The sequence below is a fragment of the Rattus rattus genome, chromosome 2 (assembly GCF_011064425.1).
Source record: "Rattus rattus isolate New Zealand chromosome 2, Rrattus_CSIRO_v1, whole genome shotgun sequence".
In the NCBI taxonomy this organism is placed as follows: domain Eukaryota; kingdom Metazoa; phylum Chordata; class Mammalia; order Rodentia; family Muridae; genus Rattus; species Rattus rattus.
This window is the reverse complement of record NC_046155.1, coordinates 120513388-120525514: the sequence shown is the minus strand read 5'-3', so window position 1 is coordinate 120525514 and position 12127 is coordinate 120513388. Positions and strand designations below refer to the sequence as shown.

At 51.3% G+C, this 12127-nt stretch overlaps 1 protein-coding gene across 1 annotated transcript; it reads right to left on the bottom strand.

The window, feature by feature from the left end:
* Nucleotides 1-662: 662 nt before the first annotated feature.
* Nucleotides 663-11893, bottom strand: Plin1 (perilipin 1). The gene is made up of 8 exons (XM_032893379.1): nucleotides 11842-11893; nucleotides 9548-9752; nucleotides 7708-7790; nucleotides 5970-6234; nucleotides 5226-5395; nucleotides 3070-3270; nucleotides 2251-2496; nucleotides 663-1441 (listed from the first exon to the last, which is right to left on the bottom strand). Exons 1-8 carry the CDS (start codon nucleotides 11884-11886, stop codon nucleotides 1103-1105), a joined length of 1554 nt encoding a protein of 517 aa, XP_032749270.1. The 5' UTR covers nucleotides 11887-11893; the 3' UTR covers nucleotides 663-1102.
* Between the last annotated feature and the right edge of the window lie 234 nt (nucleotides 11894-12127).

Below are 12127 nucleotides of genomic sequence, written 5' to 3'. Positions count from 1 at the left end.
ACTGAGAAATCCATAAAGGAAAACACACACACTTTGTAATGTTCGGACGTTACAAGCATATATTATGAATTTTCTAGATTGACAAAGTGTTGGTATTTCCAGGAATGGGATGTGCTCTATGTGATATACACCGTTTAAGCAAAAGGGGATCACTGCGGGTTCCCAGCATCTGGGGTATCAACCTTCCAGGGTGACCACACAGGCAGTAGTGATGCCATGGAAAAGTGGTTGTGAAAAAGTTGGCGCTAGAGAGGACGGGCCTGATGCTCCACCTGTGCAGAGGAGAGAAACTCGGGAACTGGAGATGTTATCTAAATAAACACACAAAGGCTTTGGCAACTCCGTTGCTCTTTTCAAAGCACTATGCTGAGAGCTAGGTAATCAGAGGGTCTCCCAACTCAGTGCTAAAAATGCACTGAGAATTCCTGACATTCAAACGGCCAGAGAGGGGATCACCTAGCACTGGAAATGGAACCAGTCTAGACTATGTAGGGAGACATGATTGAAAAAAAGGAGGAGGAGGAGGAAGAGGAGGAGGGGACGGGGAGGGGAGGGGAAGGAGGGGGAGGAGCAGGAGGAGGAGCAGGAGGAGGAGTCAGGTGGGAGAGGAGGAGGAAAGGAAGAGGAGGGGAGAAGGAGGAGGAGGAAAGAGGAATGGAGGGAGGAGAAAGACAAGAGAAAAGAAAGAAGAGAAAACAGTCAACTGACGCACTACTTTTTGGCAATAAATACGTGTCCACAGAGAAGGGATCTACATTTTTAGAACTAGTCAGGCCAAGTTTTGTTAAAGAAGTGAGAAATCCAATTAAGCAATTGCTTTTATAGTTAAAAAAAAAAAAAAAAGCCATGAGAGATTCAGCCCACGAGAGAGGAAAGAGTCGACAGCCGCTCGGGTGCCCCTTAAAACCTGACTGTGATGGTCAAGCCCCAAGGATGCCTTAGAAATGATGTGTGTCTCGAGAACATCGTGGGGTTGTGACTCGGGCTCCCAAGAGGCCACCCTGAAGGAGAGGCCCACTTGGAAGTGTGGTTTCTGTTTTCTTGGGGAGAGAAGCGACCTTCCGGTGAGGGTGGTGCCGGGGCGGTTAGGGACGCAGGCTACTCAGCTCTTCTTGCGCAGCTGGCTGTACTGCGTGCGGCCCAGGATGGGCTCCATGACGCTGGGCCGGAAGAAGCTGTCGCTGACCCTGCGCGCAGGCTTCTCTCTGGGCATAGCCAGGAAGCCAGGACGCGCTGATGTCTCGGTTTTGTCATCCAGGCCGGGGCAAGAGGGCGCGCTGAGACCCCGCACGCTGCGCAAGCTGCCGCGGGGCTGGCCCGGGCGCGCCGTGGACTCTGGGCTGGCGGGCCGCGACCCCGACCCTTTGCGCTCCACCTCTGCTGGAGGATTATCGATGTCTTGGAATTCGCTCTCGGGCTCCATCAGGGACAGCCTGGGAAGCTGACAGCCGGGCACCCTTGTTAGGGATCCCTCTTTTAGGAGTCACCGCCCTTTTTGTGGCCTTTGACCTAGTTCTCCTGGGGCTGCCATCATGGACACAAACTGGGGTGTAGGCCATTAGGATGGGGAGCGGGGGAGGGGGCAATCTGGGAGACTCCTGTGGTTCTAAGGGCCTCTGATCACCTCTGGTGGAGGGAGTAGTCCCCTTTCTTGAAGGGTGCCACCTCTCCCAGTTTCCATATAATTGGGACCAAATACGAATTAGCTTGACTACCAAGCTCTTGTTACCAATGATTGAGTAACCTTTCCCCTGGCCAGACTAGGGTCACCTGTTGCACCAAGCTCTCTTTCAGCCTGCTCAACCTGTAACAGAGGGTCTCAAGTACTCCCGAAAGGACAGCATTAGCGTCCTTTGGCTTTTCTTTCTTTTTTCTTTCCCTGTTGGTGACATAGGGCCAGCTGCTGTCCCCAGATGTATAGCCTGCTGTTCAAGGAGCCATGAAAGCCTATTGAACAGTGGCATGTAAATTTACCAGGCCCTTCCTCCAGGATCTGAGGCGGGAGGTCTGAGCCACTAGAGACTCACAAATGATTCTATCATCAAGTGGGAGGCACAAGTCGGAGGGTGGGGGCTACGGGGTAGGAGAGGGGAGGTCTGAGGTCAGGGCTGTGAACATTTGCACTTTGGGCTGGGAAAGATCAGTGTATAAGAAGGTTCTGGGCCCAGGGACTGGATAAAGGGGGGGTCTATATCTCCTTCAGTCAAATCTACCTTGGGAGTCAGAAGGTGGCCCTGGGGCAGGACTCACCGGGACATAGTGTACCACAGTGTCTACCACGTTATCCGTAACACCCTTCAGGGCATCGGATAGGGACATGGCCCTCCCTTTGGTGGAGGAGACAGCCTGGGCTGGTGTGAGGTGCAGGATCCTTCCCACCGTGCCCAGCACAGCCGAAGGTGCCCATGTCACTGCTGAGATGGTGTTCTGCAGAGTCTTCTGCATGGTGTGTACCACACCACCCAGGAAGCCGAGAGGGTTGGGCAGGGCTGTTACCTGTGGGCCAGAGAACTGTTAGCCCCTGCCCTACATCAGCTCCTCTGACCCTTTCTCTAACCACCAGCCCCAGCTACAGAAGAAATGTGGACATGGAAGGAGGAAGGAAGGAAGGAAGGAAGGAAGGAAGGAAGGAAGGAAGGAAGGAAGGAAGGAAGGAAGGAAGGAAGGAAGAAAGGAAGGAAGGAAGGAAGGAAGGAAGGAAGGAAGGAAGGAAGGAAGAAAGGAAGGAAGGAAGGAAGGAAGAAAGGAAGGAAGGAAGGGAGGGTGGGAAAAAGGGAGGGAAGAAAGGAGGGAGAGAGGGAGGGAGGGAGGGAGGGAGGAAGGAGGGAGACAAAAATCTAGGACTGGGTTTGTACCTAGTCGTGGGGGTAGCCTTGGTCATGTCACTTGGAGCAACATCCCTGCCCTGACTACTCTTATGGATATGTGACACCCACTGAGTGGCGTAGTGACACTTTGTTGGCTGTGGGTTTGGGGGTGACCCGAGGACAGAGACCTTTATTCTCCCCCATTTCCCTCCTTCTCACCCCCCACCATGGGCTGCGAGGCCTTGTGCTCTCTCTTCGTCACCTCTCTGAGCACGTTCTCCTCGGCCTCTGACTCTTCTTCTTCTTCCTCCTCATCTGTCTCCTCTCCCTCTGTGTCCGTCTGGTCTTCATGGTTCTCATCCTGGGAGGCTGCCAGGTTGTGCAACCAGGGCACCCGTACCTCACTCTGCCGCCGGGACACCACCTGCATGGCTGCCGATGCACCCCACTGGGCCAGGCTGCTCTGAGGGGGGCGGCAACAGACAGCTGCTCAGCAGACCCCTCTGGGTGAAAAGCCCTAGTCACAGGGGCAGGATGGAGTGGTGGGCAGAGGGAAATCCTGGCCTCGAAAAGGGATTTAAAATTTTTTTCTTTATTTCATTTTATGCGTATGCATGTGCACCACATGTGTGCCTGGTGCCCAAGAAAGTCAGAAGAGGGCCTCAGATTCCCTTGAACTGGGGTTATGGGTGGTTGTGAGCCACCATGTCTGTGCTGGGAACTGAACCTGGGTCCTCTGGGAGAGCAACAAGTGTTCTTAACCACTGAGCCACTCCCCCAGCATTTTAATTAGTAAACGCTTATCACTGAAGGCACACCTCATTAGCACAGAGCTCTGTGAATTCTTGTAAGCACACTCTATGTAACCATAGTTTCAGATCAAGATGGGCTGGAGAGACCATTTCTTCACAGCAATTCAAACCCATGACTCTCAACCATCTGTAAAGTGTTGTCAGCCCTGTATCTGAAGACAGCTACAGTGTACTTATATGTAATAAATAAATAAATCTTTAAAAAAAAAAAAAAAAAAAAAAAGTGTTGTCCGCCTGTATTCCCCCCTCTGTGACCTCTGTCTGACTTCTACAGCCCCATATTCTTTCCGGCTACTTCCTTCCCTTTTTCAGGTTGGGACGGAATCCAGGGCCCTTCTATACAAAGCTGGAGCTACACCCCCAACCTCTGTGCCCGTTTATTTATTTACTTATCTTTATTTTTACCTATGGAAACAAGGTCTCACTGGCTGGCTGGAACTTATTATGCAGACCAGGCTGGACCCTGAACTTGCAGTGTTCCTCCTTGCTTCTCCAGAGAACCAACTCCTGAGAGTTGCTTTTGACCTTGGCACTAGTGCCACCGTGACACACAGCCACCCCTATCTCAGAAAGGGTGGAGGAGATGACACACGGGGTAATGATAACTAAAACAAAACTTGAAAAAGAGAACTCACACCCACGTGTGATGGGAAACACTTGTAATCCCAACACTTGGAAGGCTGAGGCAAATTCATGGCCACACATTCAAGGCTAACCTGGGCTACAGAATGAGACCAGAATGAGATCTCAAAAAACCAAATCAATCAATAGAGGCTTTCTTACGACTGAAAAGAAGTCATCGTTTCCTGCTAACTTCCAGGTTTTCTCTCCTTGAAGTGCTGTGGATATGTGGTTTCACGTATGCCCAGGCTAGACCCACCTCTGTGTTCTAATTTTGTTATTTGTTTCTGGTTTTCTGTTTGTTGTTTGTGGATCTTCTGTTGTCTTTTGAAAAGACATCTTACCATACAGCTCTGTGTGGTCTGGAACTTGCTCTATAGACAAGACTGGTCTCAAACTTGAAATCCTCCTGTCTCTGCCTCCCAAGTGTGGAGATTATTAGTATGTCCTAACACATCTGACTTTAATGTTGCCTTTTTCCCCTTTGTTCCCCCCCCCCTTTTTTTTTAATTTAGTTTCTCACTAAGTTCCTTATTATTTTTTTTTTTAAAAGATCATCTTAACTGTATCAAGATGAACAGGGAAGCATCTTTGCCTGGCTGTGCTGGGGCAGCCAAAAACCCTAGAAATTTCCTAGACTGTAATCTGCACAGTCGGGATGACAGCTAGTGGGACTCTCATCCACTGAACAGGTTTTATGGGTTGGTTTGTTTGTTTGTGGGTGACACTTCTACTGTTTTAATAGCGAATGGGGGTGGGGGAGGACCACATGGGGTCCTGAAGGCTGGGGGTCTGAGAGACTCCGAGGGAGGCTGGTGGGGCAGGACCACCTCTCCGTTGGCGCCATGTTCTTCCATGGCCTGGACAACTAGCCCACCAGCCTCTTAGGTCCCCTGGCTTTATGTCTAATGTCCCAGTCCAGCTTGAAGGATGTTTCCAAGACAGAAGGGACCAGAGCCAAGCAGAACTCAGAGCAGACACTCACCAGGGGTGCCACACCCGGGATCCACATGGCCAGAGAGTGACCCTGCTTCAGGGCCCGTGCTGTGGTCTGCATGGTGTGTCGAGAAAGAGTGTTGGCCAGGGTGCTGACCCTCCTCAAAAGGCTTGGTTTGGCCTTGGGAGCCTTCTGCGTCTTTTGCCGTCCAGAAGGGGCTAGATAAAGATATGGGAGGAAACAGATCAAAGAGGGACTGAGGAGCCTGGAGAGAGACTGCTCAGCACTTGTCAATCCTGTAGAGGACTCGAGCTCAGCTCTCAGCACCAATATGGTGGCCCTCAACCATCTGTAGCTCCAGTTCCAGGGGATACAATGCCCTTCTCTTGCTTTTGCAGACAGCAGTCACACACACACACACACACACACACACACACACACACACACACAGAGAGAGAGAGAGAGAGAGAGAGAGAGAGAGAGAGAGAATACACAGATACATGCAGTCAAAACACTCATACACATGACCACATGACATTGAAAAAAAGACAAAATCGGAAATGGACCTAGGGCTGGAAAACAGTTACCTAACTTCTGCTATGACCCCACTGGTGATAGCCAATGCTCACTCTCTCTTACATTTGGGGTGGGGGAACTAAAGGCCTGGAAATCCTCTGAAGATTTTGAGGGACATTCCCTATCCCAGAGCAGGGCCAATAAGACCTGTAGCCTCCCAGCTCGGTGCTGAGCGGCCAGCTGGCTCCCAGGGTAAGCAGTCTGAACGGCAGCTACCTGACTCCACCTTGTCTGGCGGCAGGAAGTATTCTACCACCTTCTCGATGCTTCCCAGAGCCAGATCAGCCCCTCCAGAGGCCAGTCGGCCAACTCGGGTGTTGGCAGCATATTCCGCTGTCTCCTTGGCCATCCCCAAGGCGAGCTCACAGCCGGCCAGAGTGGCCCCCAGCACCTTGTCAGAAGTGCTTGCAATGGGCACGCTGATGCTGTTCCTGGCGCTTCGGAGGCGGGTAGAGATGGTGCCCTTCAGTTCAGAGGCGATCTGAGGAGTGTTGGGAGATGGTCAACTATGTGGGATCCCTCACAGGCCCTGAGCCCAGAAGCTCCCCCCTCAGGGGCCCCCTTCAAAGGCCCCAGGCCAGGCATGGCAGCACACGCCTGTAATGTAAGGACTGGAGGCTGGTACAGAAGGGTCACCAAGAGTTAGTGCTACCTCTGGCTACGCAGTGAGCTCCAGACCGGCCTGGGCTACATAATGAGGCCCTGTCTCAAAATGCCAAAATAAATATACAATAACTTTTTTAAAAAAGGACTGAACTGAGGGACCAGCAATAATATGTGTATGTGTGGGGGGAAGACCCACCTTTGCTGTCACAGCAACCTGGGTCACCTGGCTTCTCCACTCTACCTAAAGATCTGGACTTAGAGGATAGCCCCAAAGCCTTGCCTGTTGTCACCTGTCCTGATACCTTCACACAAGGCACCCCCTCTTCTGAAGCCCTCCCCTCACTCCTCTGTCTTTCCCTCACTCACTGTTCACACTGATTGATTGGTAGATATGGCTGGCCCTCCTCCAAGTTTTATAGTGGCGTGGTTAGCCTCCTTCCTCCTGAGACAAGTTGACCGTCTGGAGCACTAGAGAGGGGGTGACCAGCAGGCCTGCTCCCATGGTCTATACCTCAGGCTGTTCACTCATCTGCACAACAGGGTCACAAAGTCCGGTACTGTTACCAAGGACAACCCAAGGGCGCCACGAAGCCTGTGCTGTGGCTGTTGGCAAGGGCAGGGCACAGGTGGGATTTGTAAGAAAGATGGGTGGTTGCTTTGGGGCTATCCTCTAAGTCCAGCTCTTTAGGTAGAGTGGAGAAGCCAGGTGACCCAGGTCGCCACGACAGCAAAGGTGGGTCTTCCCCCCCAGACACACGAGGTCGGGGTTGGGGATTTGCTCAGTGGTAGAGCGCTTGCCTAGCAAGCGCAAGGCCCTGGTTGGTCCCCAGCTCCAAAAAAAAAAAAAAAAAAAACACACGAGGTCACAGGCCTTACTGAAGCCAGCACTGAGTAAAGGTAGATAAAGGTGTGGCCAGGGGGATGTAACTTCTTTAGTCTCGTGGTATATAAAAGGTTGGACCTCAAGGCCACGTGCGTAATCCTGAGATCTCGTTGAGTGGGACCCAAGATCTTAGGTAGCTGTTGTCAACAACTGTGAAAGCCCACAGAATCCCAGGTTTAGAGCCACGGTGTCAGAAAGCTGTGCAGTGATGGGAGGGCCATGCCGGGGTGAGCCCTTCCTTCCCTTTGAGGATCATAAAAGTGTCTATCTGAGCTTGTTGGAGGCAAATACCTGCTATCCCAGACACCCCAACTCTACCTGGCCCCACAGGGAGAAGAGGAGTCTCTTCTTGCCTCTAAGGATGCTCACCCCATGAACACAGAAGGCTGCACAGTGGGCTGCTCTCCTTCATGAGAAGAGGTCCCGACAGAGTACAGGGAGCACCGAGGAAGAGGGAGGACTCACCTTTTCCGGAGGGTATTGAAGAGCCGGGATCTTTTCCTCCAGGTGGTCCAGGCCTCTGCAGGCCAACTCATTAGCAGCTGTGACTGAAAGGGAAGGGCCATGTTGGGGTGATCCCTGCCCGCTCCTGAGGAGCTAAGAGTGGTCTCCGTCTCGAAGAAAGTACATCGGGGCCCACAGATTTCAGCCCTGCTGCTTCCAGGGCATTTGGGGACCAGAGAGTCTTTGCTATATTTAGTCGTCATGTACTTATGATTCCTTGAGAGCAGAGTCATTTTGGAGTCAGTGGGACCTGCACTCAAGCCCTCGCACCTCCATCTGCACAGCATGTGGCTTTAGTAAATCCCATCTGCCTGGTAAGACTCATATTACCCCTATCCTTTAGCTCTAGGGTCCTGGGCAGGAGCTCTCTGCTGCCCCCTCCTGTCAGGAATCAGAACCACCAGCTTCTGAGGTTCTGCGGTCGGATGAGCAAGCCTGTAGTGATGGCAGCCCTGTGAATCATGTGGAAGCGAGGGAGGTGGCACCGGGGCCTTTGCATTGACCTCAGTGAGACCAGGCTTGCTTAGTCCTGGAAATGATGAATTCAAAGCCACAGCCAGAGACGCTCCAGATGGTCCCTAGATCCAGCTTTAACCCCCAACTATCAAGATGGCAGAAAGCTGACAGGAGCCACTGGGAGGAGAAAAACGTTGTCCCTGGGGAGTGGGACAAACCACAGAGGATGCAGACGTGTCAGGGGAGACTGCCCACGGTCTGCTGAGGATGGAGGCTCTGTGGTCAAGGCCATGGAAGGCACAGATTCAAAGGGTATTTATAGATACTCTTTCATATTTCTTTCAAGTAACAAAAAACCCAGAGGACTTGGCTGTCTTCTGATTGAACAGAATGAAGGCTTTCGGGAGGGCTAGCGTAGGGCCTGAGACACTTTTATTATCTTATCAGTAATTGAATGTATTTTTTTTCTTGGACAACCATATTCACGCATGTGGTGCATTTTCTACTCTTATCCCTGCGTCTTCTCAATCCCCCTCCCACTTTTGTCAACCCCTATGTTCGTGTCTCATGTTCTTATCATTTCATTTTGTTTTATCGCTCACAGAATTCAACCAGGGCCATCTATGTGACCACAGATTTTAAGTGGAGCCTTAAAGTCTTCTTTATCTGGTTGCTGGGTAGAATCCTCACATTACCCTCAAGCCTCTATCAGGAAGGTAGAAGGTGCTAGATTTCTCGGTGCTGCTGAGAGTTCCCTCAGCCCTGCCAAAAGCTAAGTCTTAGAAACCATACTTTCAGATGGAGGCAGAATGACGGAGATGGGGCGAGCCTGGTGAGGCGAGCCTGGATGGACCCTTGTTTCTGCCGCCAGTCGCTCTCTGCTGCCCCCACTTGTCGGGAACCAGTATCAGCAGAAGCTGGATGAGTGGGCCTTCTCTCTCCCTGAACCTTCAGCGCTGCTAGGCCAGTTTTCGCGCGAGATTCTGCTGGTTCGGGATACTGCTGCTTTTGTTGCATATGGAGTTGGGGTGGCTAAATGTCCTGCCACTGGCCCTATTCTCACCGCTGCTCACAGATCATTGCTCACCTTCCCCCTCTTTTACCCCCTCAACCCCTTAGCATTTTTTGGCTGTCTTAGCCTAGGCTGGGCTATGACTGAGGCAAATATAGACACATGTCTGTAGCGGAGAAGACCAGGAAGTTGGATATAGATAAGCAAGGGAAGCAGTCAGGGAGGTGGACAAACGAGTTGTGAGATGATCAGACAGACTGACAAGCAGACAGGCAGACATGCGGGGAGTATCAGTGGACGGGCAGGATGCCACGGAGTTCTCTGAGGACTCACACTGGGTGGAGAGCCGGCGGACCACCGGCTCCATGCTCCAGGCAGCCAGGTTGCTGGCACCCTGTACACCCTTCTCATAGGCATTGCACACAGAAGCCACCAGGGGGTGGGCTTCTTTGGTGCTGTTGTAGGTCTTCTGGAAGCACTCACAGGTCCCGCTCACCACAGGCAGCTGCAGGACTCTCTGGAGCACATTCTCCTGCTCCTGTCAGCAAAGAAAGAGTCAGATACTCCCACCCCCACTCTACCTCCCAGAGAGCTGACCCTTGCTAGAATCATGCAAGGGTCACGTTATCGAGGCCAGCCCAAGTCTAAAGGAAGCAAGGCATCTCCAAATGGCCTGCTCATGAGAGCACGAGGAAGCCCACAGAGAACATGGGACCCAGCCTGCTATGCCTTCCTGGACTCTGGAGAAATTCTCAAGCAATCCGTGTTCTCTGGGAACCAAGCCAAATCCCATCTCCTCCCAACTCATCCCTCTTAGACTGACTACAGAGAGAAAGATAACGCTTGGGAAGTTTAGTCCACCTTCAACTCATATCTTCATCTAAACATTTTCAAGGTCCTTCTGAGATGCTGGACCTGCATCTGGATGCTGGACCACTGCCAAATAGGCTCTCCTCCCCTCCCCCATCCCTTTTGCTGTAATAGAATATTATTCTCTTCTATGACCTCCTCTGTGAGACAGGTGGTGCACATCTCTAGTAACCCTGGATAGCCTTGAACTCTCTATATATAATTGAGGATGACCTTGAACTCCCAGTGATGGGATTATGTGTCGTGTGCCGCTAGGACCAACTTTTGGCTCTCTGCCTTTATGATTATGTCTGTCCTTGGGCTGTCTTCCTCTGCCACCCTGCTCTGGTTACGTGTATATGTCTCCTTTCTCCCAGTAGAATGTCTCCCTCTAGTCCCCAGTACCTGTTTTGATACAGGGTCTCACTGTGTAGCTCTGGCTGTCCTGGAATTCACTGTATAGACCAGGCTGGCCTCGAACTCACAGAGATCTTTCTGCCTTTGCCTTCCAAGTGTTGGGACTAAAGGCATGCACCACCGCCTGGCCAGTTCCTGTCTTAGTTTATAAATGGGTCACTGGACCGACCTGCGATCCTTTCCTCTTGATACTCTAAAATTTGGCATGGCCTTCCTTAAAATACAACACTCCATGTTTAAGCTGATAGTCCGGTGAGCCTGGTCCTGTGGGGCGTGGTGTGGATATCTCTTCTTATTTGGATGCTATCTTATCAAAACATTTTGCTTTGTCACCACTTGCATGATTAGATTTTAGAAAGGCCCAATCTGTGAGTGAGAGAGTGATTCTCGTCATGGGGTAGGAAACAAAATTCAGTGGAGGCTATAATGCTCTAGGATACTGCCTTGAGCTCTCTTAATCTTTACTGTAGTTTGCCGTGGATGCTATCCTACTTGCAGGAGGAGTTAACAGAGCCATCAGGGAAGCCTGCCTGGGCTCCTGAACAAAGCAGGCCACACGATTTTAGCTTTTCATCCTGCAAGCGAGTCAGATATCAGAGGGAGAAAGGGATTCTGACTACAAAAGGAAACACCCTCTTGAACGTTTTTGGGCAGAGCATTCAAGGCTCGTTTCAGACAAAGCTAAAGGAGAAACGAGAGGGAAATGGAAGAAACCACTAATCGTTAGTTAGAAGGGTTAAGGTTTCTTGTGACCCACTGACACCTCTCTCATGATTCAGTACAAAACAAGGCAGTCGCCCCTAGTGCGGAGCTTAGTTAGATCCTAGTTTGGACTGAGTTTCATCTCCTCCAGGGTCACATGCCTGAATTTCACTATCTGAACTCAGCCCAAAGCAAAGAGGCAAAAGATATCAAGAACACATGAAAGTATCAGAATTACTCAAAACCATGGTGAAAACAGGGCTAGAGATAAAAACTGGACGCACTAAACTTCCAATTCATTCCCACGCACGGTCGCACAGGCTTCGTGCTGCAGATGAGGGTCACGGGCTCAAGCTGAAGCCACAGAACAATGGACTCTCTAGGGCATGCACACTCCTCTGGGTTTAGGACCAGGAGGTTTCTTCCCCTTGTCTCTCCTGAGGCCCTAGCCGGCATTCCTATTCTTTTCTCCACAGTTCTTAGACCTCTATAGCCACCTCTTCTCCCCTCCGTTCTCCCAAACACCCGTGAAAGGTGTGGCAAAGACAGGAATAACACAGACACTGAGTTCGGAACCTAAGGTAGACAGACATCTTACTTGTTTATCCCTCCCCCTTTGGTGGCCCATTCCCCACCTCACAGGAGTCCAGGTCACTTACAGGGAGGTCTCCATCCAGCAGGGTCGGGCCCTTGTTCATGGACATCCTTACTCTTCACGCTGCAAAGCAGAATCCCAGATCCATCAGAAGCCGGCAGGCTTGTATTCCACGGGTTCCCTCCCTACCTCTCACGACTGCCCTCCAACCATCCTGAACTCAGCTGGCCTAGGTTGGAGGCAAATGTCACCTAGGAAAGGCTGCTCCTTGGAGTCCCAACACGAGTCTCCTAGTCTGCCCAAAATGAGCTCAAAAGTGATCTTTTTTTAAAGGGCTCAAGGTAGATGAA